This window comes from Camelus bactrianus, chromosome 5 (assembly GCF_048773025.1).
Source record: "Camelus bactrianus isolate YW-2024 breed Bactrian camel chromosome 5, ASM4877302v1, whole genome shotgun sequence".
Classification (NCBI taxonomy): Eukaryota; Metazoa; Chordata; class Mammalia; order Artiodactyla; family Camelidae; genus Camelus; species Camelus bactrianus.
Window position 1 is genome coordinate 31755698 of NC_133543.1, and position 18836 is coordinate 31774533.

Consider the following 18836-nt stretch of genomic DNA (forward strand, 5'->3'; position numbering starts at 1 on the left):
ACTTATACAAAACTTACAAAGAGGAAGCATAAAAAAATTGATAGTTGTATATAATATTAGTTCATTCACAATGTGGGATATCAAGTCTCAGAAAAGAGGAATGATCAAAATCATCTCCAGGTTCTGAGTTTCAAACGCTGCAAACTTCTATTCCTCACTCCTAGAATAAGTTTTATATGAGAAGTCCAATGTTTACTGGAGAAGCAAAATATATTACAAGCAAATAGAGTTGACTGAGTCATACGCATTTTCATCTCAAAATGAGTTACAGCTCAGACAGCTGGATATTTTCAGGGAAAACAGCAACAAGTTCTGATGCAACTGAAATATTTTGAGACTCTTCTAAGAAATTTCTGAACACCATTTACTCCTGATGAAACTGATCTATTTTTATCAATGCTGTTTAATCCTACCCTACTAATTACTAATACAACGAACAACCCTGGTCACGTATTTCTAACAATCTCATGAATTTTTTCCAGTGATGTCCAAATTGTAATTGTGTTGCATCTGTAACTTCGGGTAAAAACTGCTTGACTACACATTTCCCAGCTATTAAATGAAGGAATTGGACTAGAAGATTTCTGAAGTTTCTATTTCTTAGACACACTTTCAGTTCTGTGAAGTTCTAGTTCTATTTTTTCATTAAAAATCCACCGTCAAAAACTGAAAACAAAACAAATTTTTCCACAATAGAAATTTCTCTCTGGTTTTCCTACTTCAGTCAATAGTCTAGTAATTTTAAAACTTGTGAGTTTTTTTGGTTTATTCTTCCCTCGTCTTCTACTTCCTATAGAATTCATCACTTAATCCTGGATAGTGTACTTTCCCATTGTTTCTTGCTTATGTCCTTTCAAATCTATCTTCATAGCCTGAGTCAGAAGCTCCCTCTTCAATTAGCGGAAAATAATTATAACAAGCACTTTCGGATTTGGTATTACAAAATGAGTTTTGGTATTATAACATGAAATGCGGTAGCTCTGAATAGACCCTCCCTCTCTCGCTACAGAATCACTTGGTCTGCTCAGGACATCAGCTGATACTTAATAGAGCAGATTTACCCTGGGTTGAAATGAGATGAGTTTCCCAAACAAATAAATCAGTTCTCTAAATAGAAATGAATTTAGAACTGTCAGCCATATGTGTGAACTTAGCTGGACTTAGCTGATGGGAACAGGAAGCATTGGACTGGGGACTGAATTTCAAACAAGGAAGATATTTCCATGGATACACAAAAATATATCATATAGGAGAGAAGAGGTACCAAAATGGTATTTCCTGTCTTGACACCCACTAAGTATGCATGTGTGAATTTTAGCATGTGATCAAGGGGGAAATTAAGGGAAGAACTTCTTCCATTCTCATTTCGTGGTGCCTAAGAAACAGGACCAAGATTTTTCAGGTTATAACAAGAGTCAAAACTGAAAGAGAGGCAAGTATTTGTGCAACTAATGAGTTTTACCTTTAATTAAAGACAATTATAACTAGATTTCCTGCATTAAATTCTCACTATGAGACCTGGTAAATTTTTTTTAAAGTTCTATATTTAATAGTACTGATATACAAAATTGGAATTGTCCAAAAAGTTATAATTATTCAATTAAGAATGAGTTTCATAGAAACACTTATTAATAAAAATAAATTTGTAGGTGACTTGAGCCAAATATAGTAAGAATAAAAACTTAAGGAACACTTTTAATTTCTAATCACTCACAGAAGCCCCTCTGTAGATAGCAGGTAACAATACAAACCTTATTAGATGTGAGAGCTGTCTGGGATTCACCTCGTATTAGGTCAAAACTACAGAAGACCCACAATACACATAACAAGAGTATACACATAGACTATTACTTGGGTATCATATTCTTAGCAATATTTCTAAGTAGAACTTTGGGACTCAGTCCAGCATGGTAAAAAAAATAAGTCAGTACTAGAGCAAGCAGCATTAGCTTAAAAGATAAAATGGAAGTTGATAAGCAAACATCATCTGATGCTCCAAAAATTATTGACATGATACTGGACTATAACTGGGGACATAGTTCTGGTTCTACAGAAAATTAAAGAAATTACATATAGGTTAATGAAAGCACTGAAGATATGGTGAGGACACACAGATTAAAGACAGTAACAGCAACCAAAGGCTCATTACGCCTCAAGCATTTTACCAAGTACCTTACATACAGTACCTTGTTTAACTCTCAGAGCAACCCAACGGGACTGTTACTCTCCCTACTTTATAGAGGAGGGGGAAAGATGAGGTGGGAGAGGTCAAACAACTTTCTCAACAACAGCCAACTGGTTGGCAGAAGAGGTGGTACCAGGACATAGCTCTGACATCAAAGTCAGTTTTCTTAGGCACTGTACCACACGTCATCATGCAAAACCTAACCTCAGGATTCCCTGTCCAAAGGGACTGAGAGCGATTTAGTTCTTGCACTCTGAGAAGACAAAGGGAAGCGTAAGTCAAGAAACTCCTACTTACCCAGGAATGAAATAGTTCAAGAGATCCGATGTTTACAAATTCTGTACTTGCTTTTTATAAGACAGTAACAAAAGTCAAGAAACAGATATCTTGGACTTATTTGGAAAAAAATTAACTTGAGCTGTACTAAATATGTCAAAGAAAAGAGCAAAACTTCCAGAAAAGCAGGTCAATATAACAAATCGCACGAGGTTCTACAGGATGACACTGAGGCACAAGAGGATACTTCCTGCTGGTCAGCTCCATCTAAATGACCCACCAACATCTCAGACTCAGTATACATACATTCTGAATTCACCGTCTTTAGATAAGCAAATTCATGTTTCAAGTCCAACAGAAGATATTTTCCCAGTCGCTATACTCAATAGTTCAAGATCCCGCCTGACCACGCCTCCATTCGGGAAGTTGCCACAGCCACTTGCCAAGTCTACACCCAGTGTAATTATGTGTATTTCCTCCTTTTATTCGTATGCCACCTCTGTTCAAGTCATCAATAACCTATTCTAACAGTTTTTAACTTGTTTTTCGGCTCCCTATTTTCTATCCCATTGATATTCATTTGTCAATACCAAATTTCCCATTTCATATTCTAGATGTGGCTCCCAAATGACTATATGCTAAAGTTCAAAGTCCTCAGCCTTAATTCCCATTTCTAGACTCAACCACCTCTTCACCCAACTGAGATAAAGGTAATCATGCTCTTCTAGGCCCGGTGATCATTTACTGCCACAAATCTCACTGTAACTACTCTGTCTCTTCATAATGTTCCTTTGGTCTCACTCTTTCCCAGCCTATCCCCTTTCCCTCATAGCAGGAAATAACATGGCATTAGTGGAGGCAGCATATTGGAGCCAGACAGATTGGGTAGCTATGTGACTTCAGGCAAGCTTAACCTTCTGAACCTCACTTCTCTCACTTGCAAAATGAGGATAATAGTACCTAGCTTGTGGGGGTTGGTAAAGATTAGAAGTAATATACATAAAGCGTACGCTCAGGAAAGGCACTCGATAAGTGATAGTTATTCTGCTCAAAGCATGGTTAGTCTTTAATGCCCAGCTCAAATGCCATAAAAAGGACTCAGTTACTTTCTACCTTATTCTTGGAGTCACCTGACTATGCCTATCATTTCTACAAAGCTCTTACAGTTAAGAACTTTGTCTTACATATCTTCTATAACTGAATACCTTGCATTTACCATATAAGCTTTTTTATTATTATTAAAAGCAACAATTTATTGATCTCCAGAGAATATGCCCTTCCAATATCTGGATATTTGTTTCTCCATTTAGAGATTCCAGTTCTGGAATTAAGTTACTAGGAAGGACATAGTAATAGACAGAATATGGTGTGGTGATTGTGGAATCAGAGCAAAGGGAGTTGGACTAGTAGGGATGACATTTTCACGATGCCTGGGAAACCCTAGTGAATTTTGTCAGCCCTTCACAGGCTGTACTTCTGTTGTGACTCATCTTCTAGATTCAGCACCTCTTTTCCTTCTCTTCTGATTCCTGACTCTTGTTTCCATGTATTCTACATTCCATGCAGATTGCAGCCTTTCTGTTAACACATTCTTTTGTTACGCCATCATTGTCTTTTCTGTCATTCATAATTTCTTATAGGTAAGTGACCAGTAAGTTTGGTTGGACTTGGGGCCCCTAAGTGTCTCTCAACCACCCATTTTTAGACAATATTTCAAGGTAGGCTTCACTCACAGATGACTGATCTCATGGTAATAATCTCTGCCATTTCTTTTTTTGAGCCTATAATATACCACCAGGCTCATTAACTCTTTTAGTTTGCAGACTGTGTATTATGATACCCATTTTAGGTAGGCAAACAGCAAGCTTTTAATAAAGGTTGAGTGGACAATGGCATGAATAAAATCTCAATTACTGAAGAATATTCAGTCTACAATGTGTCAGTTTGTGGTGTACAGCATAATGTTTCAGTCATACATACATATACTCTTTTTCAAAAAAGATCTCAAAGAATTAAATTATTGTTAAGTATATTCTATTGCATCTAATTACTTTGAAGCACATTTTTGAAGAATTTCCTATAATTCCTATAAAACACAGTCTTTTATCTGGAATTTCTTAGGGAACAAGCCATTCTGGGTAAGAGATTATTCTGGTAGCTTACTGTTGAATGGTACATTCCCAATTGTTAATTTTTTTAATGACAATTTTTTTAATGAAAAGTTTTCTAAAACATCCCCAACAGTCTTCAAAAGAACACTGAATAACTAACATGACTTCTGCACTGATCACCACACTCACCATTCCACACTCCAGGACCACCAGGAATGCATATGTTTTCCAGGTGCCAGGCAGAGGTGGACAGCAGCACACGTGATTTTCCCTCTTGTGTACTCACATTGAACTTAACACTCCACATGACGTTGACTGTTGTCACGTGGAGTGATAGGACATAAGACAGTCCCTACCTTTATTTGAATTAGTAAATTTTAGAGCCTCGGGTTTTCAGGATTTTGTCCCTACTGGCTTTTGAGCTTGGAGTCATATTGAATGAATGGGCTTGTCAAAAAGTCTGTTAACAGAAAACCAAAATGGTGATCATGGGAATATTAACAAAACCACTAACAGTTGTAGGCACTGAGCTCAGTCAGCATATGGTAGTAATTATTTCAATCCTCTTAATAAGTCTGAGAGGTAGGTACTATTTCAATTTCCATTTTACAGCTGGGAAAACTGAATCTCTGGAAGTTTAGTAATTTACCCTCGGCTGAACAGTGGTACTAAGGGGTATAAGCCAGTACACCATACTGCGGACTCCCACCCTGATTCAGCGTTACCCAGAATGGAATGATCTGAGTAAGTGGTTTTTAGAAAGATAACCAAAGCTCGATCCTTTAAGCTTTCTTTGAAAGCTTTCTCATATGCATTGCACATAGCCCTCCTGTAAGAAACAGAGTATATAAATAATTTGTTCTTGCTTTGATGGCTCTACACTCAGGATCATTCATTGTGCTGCGGGAAGCTTGGTGATGCCCTTTGAGCCTGAAGAGGGAAAGAGAGCCTAAGTAAACCTTTTGCTGAATTCCCCTCAGCTGCGGTTTGAGTCTGTCGCATGACACCCACCCCCACTTTGCAGCAGCCCTGCTTCAGGACTGCCTCTGGGTTGACGGTGCAGTCCCTGAGAATATTCTCGGTTTCTTAGTTATTCCTCTACCCTGTGACCGGTGGCCTTTGCTTCCGACCTCCCAAATCTCTTAGGACAGGACTAAGAGGACCTTAAAAAATGAACATCAAATTTTTGATGTAAAATCAAGCCAAATGTTCTCTCTACTTGAGGAAAACAGGGTAAATCATCCTATAATAAAAGGGCAAGTTTTTGTCGTTGCTGCTGAGTTCAGAGTGCGTATTCTGGTAAGGTTACTGTTATTACCTAGGCTGATGAGAGCAGAATTCTAACTGTTGTAATTAGACATTAACATGGATAATAATTTCTCTAGAAAGCACGTTCTGAATAAACAAAAGTTTGTTCTGTGTAACTTCAGGCCAACAAAGGGATGGTGTAGATACATGCTGAAACCAAACTCCCTTCCCTTAGCAAGGAGAGGAAGAGGAAGAAGGCTGCAGTACAATGCAGCATGAAAGGTCTCCATCATCAGATACAAAGGAGATTTCCTCACAGTGAGTGGTCTTAAACACTGGAATGACTTATCAAAAGGGTTTGTTTTTTTTAGTACACTGATTCTACAAAAAAAATTTTTAATGACATTCAGAAGAAACACATTTTTGCATTCATTTCGAAGAGCCAAAATAATTGTTAGCAAATATGGACATGTTTAAATTTGAAAAAGCAAAACTTTTCTACTTTAGACCTAGATTAATATTCAAGAAGACAGTACCCACTTCATCATTTCATAGAGCAAAGGCAGTAGTTTTATTAATACATCTAACACTAATACGTTCTCAAAATACCTGAGAAGTATGACCATGTGCGGGAAGAAGATTAAGGTGTTTTCTGGTAACTTCCCCCGCCCTCCCCCAAAAGCAGAACTTTTGATTGCAGAAAGCAAAAAGTTTTCAGTGGGGAGCCATGGAGGCTGCCTTCTGTCCTATCAGCCCACAAATTCTCAAATTACAGATCTGCTGTTGTTTTCTGACACATCTGCTTTGCAATGTAAAACAGTGTTTTCTTTAATAAGAATTCTTCAAAAAGCCCTTAGGCTCCTTGCCTTTGTTTGCACAGCCTGGGAGTTTTCATTTAAAGTTTTCACACTGTTTTTCAAATTCTCCATTTTCTGTTTCTAAAATAGGCCAAGTCCGTAAACCTCTGTTTGGGCTTCACATTTTAGCTCCATAGAAAAGGTGGAGAGAAATGTGCAGAGACATTCTTAAGGTGTCAGTAAATGAGATTGTGCCTAATGACCAAGAGTGCTTTCCTCCTTTCTTTGCTGTCAAAAATGTAGGAAGGGGGAGAGCTGAGAAGCCTCTCATATCACCCTCTTCCCAGGAAGTAAGATCTATGAAATGAGGAAACAGGTAAAATCCACTCCAGTCTACTCTCTGGCAACTTTGACAATTCAGTATTTCGGAAAAGAGGAATATATAGATGAAGAATGATTACAGAAACATACAAAATTTTTCCCTAATAATGACAGCAAGGTCGATACTCCAAGTTCTCTGTGTTGACTAAATTGGACATGAAATGCAGGTAAGTAAATATTGCTAAACCCAAAGTATATGCACTTCAATTAGCTCCAAGTCCAAACCTCAGATCCCAAGGACACAGTATCCACTCATCCCCTCATGAAAAAATATGTAAGTGAATATTCTTTTTTTAAGGTCTCCACTGGAAACACAAACATTTGATCTTTTTATGTCAATTATGTGTAACCATAATTAAAAAAAAAATCAAACTCTTTTTTCACAATATAACAGGACTGAGAAGGCAGGCGAGTGACAATCATGTACAAGTGTCAGCCTTGACGGCCTGAGCATTTCTCTCTCTTCACCTTTAACCCAACTGAATGCTATCTGAATCGGATGATCTCCACTTTAAAGCGTCTTGATGGGATTCCCTGGGAAGACATGATCTTTCTCAGGGATAAGGGATGTCACTTTGTAATTCACTGTATTTTACAATGCATTCTTACATGCTCCAATGTGTTGGGAGTGGGGATAATCTACTTATATGAAAATCATGGATATGCCCCAAGTCCTATAGGGGAGACAGATGGAAGACATCTGATGCTGTGCAGATGTAGTCCGCTCTGTCCTTAACATCCAACGTGATGGATCAGGCACTGCCCCGCAAGACAAGTATCATGTTATAAGCTAACTTGTCAGGGAAGAGAGTTTGGATAAATGAAAGAAACCTAGACTTTAAAAAAAATAATAATTTTCTTATACATGAAATAACGGTGTGAGCCTACAGCTGCTTCTTTGACCTGTTCTTCCTTTTTGCTTCTTTAGGTAAGTTTTCAATTTTACCATGAAAATTATGTCTTAAAACTGCTCATTCCTCCTCAAGTCAGGAAAGGCATGAGGAGTGGATTGGGCTTGGGCTGAGATTCTCTCCTGAGCTCACTGATCAGGAAGTGACAGGGCCAGGATTCACACTAGAGCTTCCGGCCCCACAGACAGTTCTCCATGAAGACACTCAATAAATCTTACAACAAAAAAAAAAATTCTTATTCCTCTGCCGGTGTCCTCTTTTTCAAAAGTTCAACCTTTTAAAAGTCCACTTTCTAAGACCTTGAGTCCCCTTCTTTTATAACATTACCATGACATTTCTGTCAATTCTCTTTCATAAATCATTTCTTCTTCATTGGTCAAAGTCAAGTACCACAGACTAGAACTTCTTTTTGTGGGACAAGCAATATAGAAGACAGGTAAGAATGTGGGTTCTAGACTAGGGCAAAAAAGTGTTTGATTTCTAGTTCTACCTTTACTGTCTGTGTGAGTGTAGCAAGAAGTTACTTATATTCTGTATGGCTGAGCTTCTTCAACTATAAATGGAAAATATCTTTTAGCATTGTTGGAAGAATAAAATGCTAAAATATGTATAATATGCTTAGCATAATTCTAGGCTAAAATAAGACTCAGGAAGGTTAGCTGTTATGGTTAGCTCTACCTTCTAAAGATGACATTGTCAGAAAGCAAGTTGCAAATTCCTCAGATGTACTGGTTTCATAAGCCAGACTTGCACAAAGGTCTGGATATGTAAAATTCCCTGGTTCCACTAGGCCTTACCTTTATAACAGTTACATGATCCAGAATGGGAAAATACTGGCTTCCTCTAGCTCACCTCTAGCTCAGTGGGCTGCAGAACTGCTTTCTTTTCCTTTTCTCCTCTCGATCACACACCCATCAGCACCATGGAGTTCTCTGTGAAATATGCCTTCTTAAAATGCACAATAAATTTCTTTGATTTTCAATCTAATCTATATCCTTTAATACAGAATAGTCTTCCTCTGCAGTACATCCCTGTCATGAGTCTCGTCCCACTCGGTCTTGAGATCACATTTATTTTTTGGTATGCTATGAGCTGAATGTTTGCATTTCTTCAAAATCCATGCGTTGAAATTCTGACCCTCCACGTGATGGCGTTAAGAGCTGGGACCTTTGGGGTGATTAGGTCATGAGGGTGGAGCCCTCATGAGTGGGATTAGTGCCCTTATGAAGGAGACCCTAGGGCGCTCCCCTGTCCTTTCTACCATGTGAGGACACAGTGGGAAGACGGCCACCTATGAATCAGGAAGCAGGCTTTCCCCTGACACCCAACCTGCCAGAACCTCGATCTCAGATTTCCCAGCCTCCAGAAATGTAAGAAAGACATTTCTGTTGCTTATTAGCCACCCAGTCTACAGAATCCTGTTATAGCAGCCCAAAAGGACTGAGACATGGTATTAACATTGCAAAACCTGTTTTGTTGACTACCGATCATCTGTCAGGCCTGGATGCCTGCAGTACCGAGGAAGCCAGAATACACACAGCAGCAAAGGGGGATTTGGTGCATGAAAAGGCTCCAGTCAGAAAGACCTAAAGAAGACAGCTTACTGACATGTTCCCTGGTCACCTAAGCTCACAGACAGTGCAACTGCATGAAAAAGGGTTAGATGCTTATTATCCTCCTTTAGGTGAATATGGCTCACGTACATCCTGAGAAAGGCATGACATTAAGTTTCATTGGCTGTCATTTATAATTTCTGCCAAAAGTGAGTTATGAATTTCCCCATATTCCTAAACTGCATTTACTGGCTACCATTTAATCTTTCTTAATAAATCACAGGCATCCTTTTGATGCACAAGCTATACAATCGTGGAGAAATGTCTGCAGGGGTTCCTCAGTGTGCAGAGTTGCCGGCCCCACCATAGCATGGCTCCAGGCTGCTCTGCTTTTGCACTTCTCATGTATTTTTTTCAAATGGTTTATCTCTCCCCTCCCGTGTTGTCAAGCTGTCAGTCAGCTGTCACTTTTTACTGCTGTCAGTGAGCCTGCCTTTATCACACCCCCAATTTGATGCTGCTAATCTGCTGTCAGCTGAAAAATCAGATAATCAAGACCTCTGAAATTGCATTTACAGTAAGTGGTGGGCTGAGAACTGGATGGAGATTTTGAGATAGGAGTCCCAGTTTCTGCTCTGTCTATATCTAGCTGTGTGATTACCAGAAGATACTCAACTTCTCTGGGCTTTGGGGTCTTTATCTTTAAAATGAGGAGCAGAGTGTGTGTGTGTGTGTGTGTGTGTGTGTGTGTGTGACAGAGAGAGAGAGAGAGACAGATGGGGACAGAGAGAGGGAAAGAGAAAGAGTTCATCCGGATTTGAAGCCTGTTTCTCGAGCTACCAGAAAGAACATATGAAACTTATTTGTGAGTTAACAGAATACAGGGTAGGGTACCACTGACCTTTTATTGCCAAATTCAAGGATACATTTTAGTTATCACTTTAGTTAACCTCACTCCTCTGAATTCACTACTGACCATCTCCTTAAAACTCTCTTCCCTTTGTTCCACAGGATAATTCTCTCACCGATGACCTCCTGCCTCTTTTTTTCTTCTCCTTTCAATCCTGGGCTCTTTCTCCACGAATCTCTTAAGTGTTGAGTGGTCCAAAGGCCAGTCCAAAGTTAAAGATCGGGATAATGATGAGAAACCAGAAACAAGCCTGAGAAGCTGCAACCTGTGTCCTAGACACCAACCGTCGACTACGTCACAGTGTGTCAAATGCTGCTGATAGTGCAGTAAGATGAGGTCTGAGACTTGACCCAGGATTCAGAGGCATGGAAGCTATCAGCGACCCTGACAAAAACAGTTCAGTGGGCAGCTTTCAGCAAGAACAGCAGGAAAGAAATTGGAAACAAGTATAAACAACTCTTTCAAGAGGTTTTGCTACTAACAGAAAGAAAGAAATGAGGCAGTAGCAGACGAAGAAGTGGAATCAAGAGAGAATTATTTTTTTAAGATGTGAAACAAACAGCATTTCTGTATGCTAATAGGAACCATCCAGGAGAGAGGAACACTGATGACGCAGATCAGAGAAAAAATTTGCTAGAATAATAATTTTTAGTACTCAAGAAGGATGGGCTCCGGCAAAGAGGTGGAAACAGGGCCTAGATTGCAGCAAGGTCCGGTCAGCCGCAGTTACAGGTGTGAAGGTAAAGTCTATGCACCAGAAGCACACAGTCGGGTTGATGTGATGGTGGCAGCAGACAGACATTCTCTTCTGACTGCTTCCATTTTTTTGGTCATGATCTTAGAATGAAGATAGAAGATTTGGTATTAAAAGCTTACAAAGAATGGAAAAATGCATGATTAGTTACCTAGATGAGGGGAAATGTGGTACACTTGCTGTGCAGCTCAAAGGATCCACCTGAATTTAGGAGTCATGAATTAAGAGTGGATCTCTAGGTCTGGCGGGATGTTTTTCTCCTAATCAAGCATGAAAGAAAAGGTGTAAAAGACTTGAGTGTATTCACAAGAGAGTAAGTACGGTGACAGAATATGAATGTTAAACTGGAGGGAGGAGGAGGAAAATCAGGGCAAAAGAAGAGTTAAAGTGATGAGTTGGCTCCATCAATAGATGGTAGGTTGTGGTGAAGCCAAAAGGCTGCTTGAGTCAGGTGATAAAAAGAATAAATAAAGGAACCTCTTTATTTGTAGGTTTCCCTTTGGCAGAGCACTTCTCTATTTTCATATGTGAAGAGAGGGCAAAGGGGAAGACAGTCTTTCACACCAGGTGGCAACTAACGTGCTAGGTTATAAAACAATGAGGATGAAGGCGTCAATAGGATGGATTATTCTTTAAGGTTCTGTTATGTGCCAGGTACTAGGCGAGGCATTAGGCATGCATTATTTCATTTAACCACTACATCATGCCTATGAGGTGATAGGTAAATATCATCGTAACCATTAAAGAACCTAAGCTCAGAATCATTACACTTGCACAGGTCACAGAGCTAGTAAGCGGTGGCCAAGATTCGAACCCGTGCATGCGTTAATTATGGCGTTTAAGAGCTTTCCCATCTCAAAATGTTTCATACATGTAACGAAATATTTTCAAGTGACTATTCTTTCTTGCTACCATTTTTCTGGTCTTTGAGAATGAGGCAGTGGAGGAGTGAGGAAAGCAATACATAACAGCAGGACCACAAGCTCAGTATTGAATTCCTACTGACAGACATGCTCTGAGTTTTAACAATTGTCAATTTTACACATCCTCAAATATTTTCCTAAAATATGGCTTTTTCCCTCACCTGATTAAATTTCCCTTATATTATATACTATTATAGCACATTACATCAATAATTTAAGTATATGTTCTGATTTGTCTGTACTTAATTCATTTTTGCCATGACCAAATATTTGTGTAGGGAGGGAAAAGGGCAGAAGCTATTTTATTCAAAAGTTATTTTATTTTTAATCACCTTGGTTATTTCGCCTTTGGAATTACTAAATATTTTTCAACATCTCAACAAAATAATACTCTTTTAAGACTGCAGGCATTAGAATGATTGTCATTCATGCAAATAATCACTTACTTACACTATATGAGTTTGGGTTGGATAAAGCAAATTACCATTTGAAAATAATTCAAATAACACTCTGGGCTAAGACCTTGCTTATGAATGTTATCTTGGCCACAGAATTTCTTAACCTTCTTCCGTTTAGCTAGATTTATTTATGGTAATACAGTCCAAATTAATAAACTATTCAATTGCCACAGGTGTATTAAACATACAATGTTGTAGGACTATATCAGATGCAAATAAAGTTTAAAACATTATTTATTTGGAATTCTATAGCAGTAATAATAAAGATATGCTATAATTACCTAGTCACTTAAAGATGTATATTTTGACTATTTACTATTATATGAAAATCTTAAAAACATGTCAAAAAATAAGGTTCAAATTTCAAAAATACGATCTAAAGTATAAGCAGTGTTCTAGATAATCATAGATCTAAAGTATAACAATCATGCTTCTCAAAAGTTAAAATTCTCTCATCACACATATGAAAATCGTATATTACATACATGGATACATTTTATATATATATATATATACCTATATACCTGAAAATCAATTGTTATCTTAGTTTCACTTAGTTTTATAGTCTTCATAACTGCAAATAAATCATTAAACATTTTTGACAAATGACCTATAGTGATAAGAAGACTGGACAGTAAATAGAAAATTGAATCAAAGGTCATAGAGTCTAAATTGTTATCTAGTCTCCGATGAGAATCAGCAGTGTGAGCGCAAGCCAGTCTGCTTCCCTGGGCTTCTGTTTTCTGGACCCCATAAAGTAAGAACTAGGCAAGGTGGTCTAACTTAAATTTTATGACTCACTCAAACTTGATTTGGTATTAGGCAGATTTTTTCTTCAATGCAGTATTAACTAGGAAGACACTCACGTGAGTCACATTAGGAGTGTGGAAGAGGACGACAGTCCCCACAGCAAAATCTGGGTGAACTCAGTGAGTCCAGAACACAGAGACTGATGCTGCCTCCTGCGTAGCATGTGCGGACCTCACACTGTCTCCTGCCTTCATTTCAAGGATGGGGAAGAAACAGCTGTCCCTGAACTCTTTGTAAGGACACAGTCAGTTTCAAAACAGCAGCATCCCCGGCCAGTATGAGTCCCACTGAAGTACACTTTCTGTTCACAAGGGAGAAATATTCCTGGTGGTGGTAAAAACAATTTTGCTAGGTTTAATCAAAAGTGAAAAGGAATTTTAGAACGTTCCTTTTGAGCCACATCATCCACTGCTAATTCAGGGTGGGCCCAGTGATAAAGGTAATAAAAAAAGATCCTTAGTGACTGAGAAAAAGAAACGGCAATTACGTGCATTTGCAACCCAATATAGGGACCTAACTCTTTACTAAGGTAATGTAAATAATAAAAAATGGAAGCAGGAAGAAAATAGAAGAAAACAGAATGGGGACTGAAAGTAATCCAAGCAGTAAAATTTAGCACTGATTTACTTAGGACAGTTACTACCATACTTATAAACCAGGACATAAGTTGAACACAAAGACTGAGGCATACACTTGACAGTGACTTCTGTAGCAAAACAGCAAATAAAGAAACAAAACAATGAGTGTTAAAAGCCAAAGCCCCTTGCTTCAGCAAACAAACAAGAGAAAAGAAAGGAAGAACTCAATATCGAAATTAACCATTCAGTGATAGGTTGGACACATGATTATTTAAAATCTTTGTAAATCACAGCATAGCAAACTAGAATTCGATCCTCTAATTAACCATGCTTATGCTGAAAAGTTAAAATTGGCAAGAATGTTACCAATTTTTATACACTTGGGAAAAAATTTATGACACAGTATTGAGAATGGAGACAAACGTACTGACCTGCTCACATCAGGAAACCTGATGGGAAAGTAAATAACTTGGCACTTGGGTCTGATGATACTTTCCAGATCCTTGGGTCTGTGATCAGGAATCAGCTTCATGAATTTTCCAATAGAAGTAAGAAATGACTCCATATTAAAAACCGAGTTGAATACCACCACATCAGCCACCAGGCTGTCAAGGAAAAGGATAAAAGCAAACAGTGAGCCCACACTCGTCCAGTTGTTTTTCATAAGACTAAGGCCACTGTATTAATCAGAGTTTACACTGCATCTTGGGTGTGCAAAGAACGCTGCACTTCCCACCAGTATTTACCACCATGACTCTGAAAGGTAAGTTAGTTTATTAGTACTATACGAAGGGAAGTTAGATTGTTGGCATCAGGGAGGAAAGGCAGGAGAGGAGTTAAATGACTTAACGTGATCCTATGAGGCTTGAAACCAAAGTATATTTTCCCACAATGCTAGGAACTTTCTCTGTTTTCAACAGCAAGTACAGCAGGACCTTTTTCTTTGTGGCCTGGATACCCATGCTGGGTTTCCACGTCAGAGACGTACTTCATCTTCCACCACGGCACTGGGACCAGAACTCCCCCCATACTTGCCACAGCCTGCAAGGGGCCTAACCCAGAGAAAGCTACTTCATACTAAAGCAGACCATCAAAGTATGTGGGTAAAGTCTATTTCTCATTTTAACCTCGCTTTAAGAAGCTGTTAGGTTTTTTGTTTTGTTTGTTTTTTTTAAGTTCTAGAACTACACAGGAAGGATGATATGAGAACTCTACAAAAAATTTATTTTACTATCATATGTGGGGTGCTCAGAGAGGTAGAAGAAATTGGTGAAATCCATGTCACTAGGTCTTCCTGATCACATAAAACGAAGTATTATAAAGGACCACAATATCATGGACCTGCGGAATTAAACAAAATAAATATAATATTGGCTATTGCTTTTAATGCAAAGGCTGTGATCCTCTCCTTAGTATTTTTTTAATAAAAATAATCTAAAACACATAGAAGGAAATGTAAAAACAAATTTTATATGTCATAAATACGTTAGTAGTTTTCAAACTAGCCTATAACATTTTCTTGGAAACAAGTGAACACAAATGATAACCATGGGTGAACTGGATAAAACAGGAATATGTACTATGTTCCCTTTATGAGTCAAAAAACAATTTAATAAATCATTGTTTTCTTTTTTAAGATAGCCCTCTTTAAGCAATGATTCAGTGTTTCAATGTCACTGAATCTCAATAAAATGCATATAAATGCTTTGATAAGAAGGTATACAAGATCAAACAGAAAAAGCAGTTAGTTTTATGTCACCCTGAAAAAGCTCAAGAAAACCAAAAGGAAGACACATTAAGCCCGTAAGGCCACAAAACGCAAATGAATAAACAGAGCTTACAGAGGAGGAATATTTTAGCAAGTCCTCAGTTTAGTTTAATTCATATTTACAGAGACTGCCAAAGTTCCTATTATTAATATGTACTGGAATGAAAAAGCAACAAAAGGAATGTTGACCTGCCACCCCTATCTGTCCCCATCCCTGCAAAATTGGTTTTCCATACAAGTGTATTTTTTTAGTTTCAACCTAGTGCAAATTTGAGGTTGGGGTGATTACAACATGGATAATACACAAGGATGTCACTGAAGTGCTGACACAACACCAAGCAATGAGGAAGCCAATGTAATAATATACCAGAAGTTGAAGGATGTTTTACGGCTAGTCTGTTTTCACCATATGTCACGTATTGTAATAGCGACCTACAGGTCATAATATACAGTTACGACATGTGTTCATAAGTCAGAGGGTGAGCGGAACCTCTATTTAAGGTGAGTGCTTATGTCAGTCATCTCTGAAGTCCTTAACAGCCACACGGTCAGGAAAGAAGTCTGACAGCACCAACAAAAGCAGAAGTCAGCAAGAAAACTAAAGAAACATTTGAGAAAGCAGCAGTCATACTTTTCAAAGAGAATCTGAACCGGACTGCTTTCTGACACTCTTATTTCTCCTCTGAACGACTGCAAACCATTTTTTTCTCTTTGAGAGTCCAACCGATGATCAAGTCTACCTTTCTGAGTCTGACTATCAGTTTACTCTCTTGAGAAGAGCAATGCTGAAAAGTCATGTATAAGCTTTTACAGTCTCATTCCTTTGACCAAAAGCAACCTTTTATGAAATGGAGATGAGAGGCAGTGAGCTAGAACTTTTTTTTAGATATCTGCCCTCAAAGGGCATGCAACCTAACTACTTATATTCTTAAAAACCCAGTCTATGCCAAATTAAAGATCTAAGATAGTTTACAGAAATTTTCTTTTTCATGCATTTCCTCTCTGATATGAGTGGGTGTAACTTCCATTAACTTTAAAGCCACCCATAAAGGGAAAAATAGACTTAATTTTTTTTCCTCAGTTATTTCTCAGGGGTAATAAACACACACTATCTGAGGAAAAGAATGATGCTAATTCAAGAAACCAAAAGAATATTACAAATGCTTTCCATATTGATAAAGCACAAAGTGATTTTATTTTTGTTTTTAAAACATATTTCCCCTCTCCGCTTCCATATAAAATAAAGTATTTTAATTTTATTATGAAATTTTAAAATGGTTGCTTTTTTTATGAGACATTTGACGTGAAGTGGCTCCACTCTATGTTGATAGCACTGCTACTTCACAATCAAAGCAGCTTGTAAAAACGATTGCAGGAAAACATTTACAAAATGCTCAAAACACAGAAGTAGTTCCATCTAGCTGTTTTTCTATGTCAACTAAACTCTGGAAAATACTTGCAAGAGTTGGGAGTCTGTTTAAACACATCATCAATCCCAACTGCTAATAACTATTTAAAAAGGTGAGTAAAATGTACCCAGCCACTGCCAAACTGCCTCTACCTGAGTGCAGCAGTTATGTGCATGGGATCCAACAGCAGAGCTGTTTTGGAGTTTTTATTAACTCCTTTCATTAAACTAAGTTCAGGAGATACACGCTGTTGAAGTAACAATAGAGAAGGACCATCCCCTTTGAAATGTCATGGTATTTTAAAGTTCTGCAATTTCAGAAGACTCAATGAAAGGAAAAAAAAAATTCATTTTCCATAGTTTTCTCTTACAAACAATAAGAATAAAAGGACAAAACCCCTTGCTCCATTATGCTTTAATTTTCATTTACCCCTCTGTTAATTTCTATCTTGATTTTAGCTGGATACACTAAAAGTAGTTGGTAAATAAGAACTGACTAACTGCCTTTTTCTAAAAGGCTGCCTTAAACAAGAGATGATGGAATCAGGGGGTGGAGAAGGTTTCTGTCACCCCTTTGATTCTATTTTGAATGTTGTAGAAAATACAGTTAGATAATTAGTTCAACATATAATTAATTATTACATATATATTTTTTATAAAAAGATTAGCTGTTCTCTTGTATGTATATGTTGCAGAGGCATAAGTAATGCCTACCATGGAAGGATGTTTAAACACTGGTATCTAATTTAAGGTGTTTTTAAAATAAGTGTACAGTAGATCTCTAGATTTAAAAAGTTAACTATCTACAAGGGAAAAAGGTGGCAAAGGACTAAATACAATGACACAATCTATACCTACCACGAGAGAATCTGGTTGTATCCATATTGGAAATCCCTCTCCTGACATTTCTTGACAGGATATACCAATTGGTTCTCATGGAAGTACAGAATCTTTTTCAATTTCCCAAGATCAGGCCGAAGGGCAGCCAGTTCGGTCAGGTTAAGCACTGAGCTTGCAAAGAGGATCCTAGGAAACAAGGAAATTAGAGTTACTGCCCCGAGCACGCTGGAAGTGATCATCCTTCACCTTCTCTCCTCTTTCCTCATCCTACCCCAAGACAAACACATCCCCCATAGGGACACATCAAGACTTAAGCCTTAATACTATGTAGCAGCATTCTAAGTTTTGATCTCTTAAAGAGCAGCTGCTATGAACTATAAAAGCCCCGAATCTCATTGGTCTTCTCAGCTCAGTTACTGAGACATGCAAAAAAAAAAAAAAAAAGCTGGATGGATTCTATTGAAAAAAGCAAGAAAAGCTCTATCTGAAGGACAAATGGAACAAAGATAAGGCTGACTGGGGAATACTTTGCTTGCCAGTTTCATTACACTTTACTTCTTTATGCAACCAACTACTGAAATTCAATATATGAGCAGGAACGGCACATGCTTGTGTTATGACATAAACACTTTTGATTTATGCAATAGACTTATCTAGTAAAGGCTTCTTCTCCTGGCATGTTTTCACACTGCCCCCAACCCCGTTAAATATTCTGCAATATTTGTGGGTTTTTAAAAAATATTTTCTTCTCCATTACTGGACTGCTAATGGCACCAGATGTACACTGTAATATCCCTTATATAAAACATAAATTTAAAAAATGAAGAAAGGCTGATTCCTTATCTTTGGGAGGAAAAAGAAACTGAAAGTCTACCTATCCACATTTATAAATGAAATAGTGTCTATTTACACACTCATTCCACAA

The 18836-nt window shown here is 37.9% G+C and overlaps 1 protein-coding gene across 11 annotated transcripts in view; it reads right to left on the minus strand.

Moving 5' to 3' along the window:
- The window catches only part of GTDC1 (glycosyltransferase like domain containing 1), a 348183-nt gene that overhangs the window by 169485 nt on the left and 159862 nt on the right, over nucleotides 1–18836 (minus strand). For all 11 annotated transcript variants that reach the window (XM_074363601.1, XM_074363598.1, XM_074363595.1 and 8 more), the window contains 2 exons: nucleotides 17930–18097; nucleotides 14327–14500 (listed from right to left, as the gene is read on the minus strand). In XM_074363601.1, the coding sequence (XP_074219702.1) occupies nucleotides 14327–14500; nucleotides 17930–18097 (342 nt within the window). The remainder of the gene's footprint in view (nucleotides 1–14326; nucleotides 14501–17929; nucleotides 18098–18836) is intronic.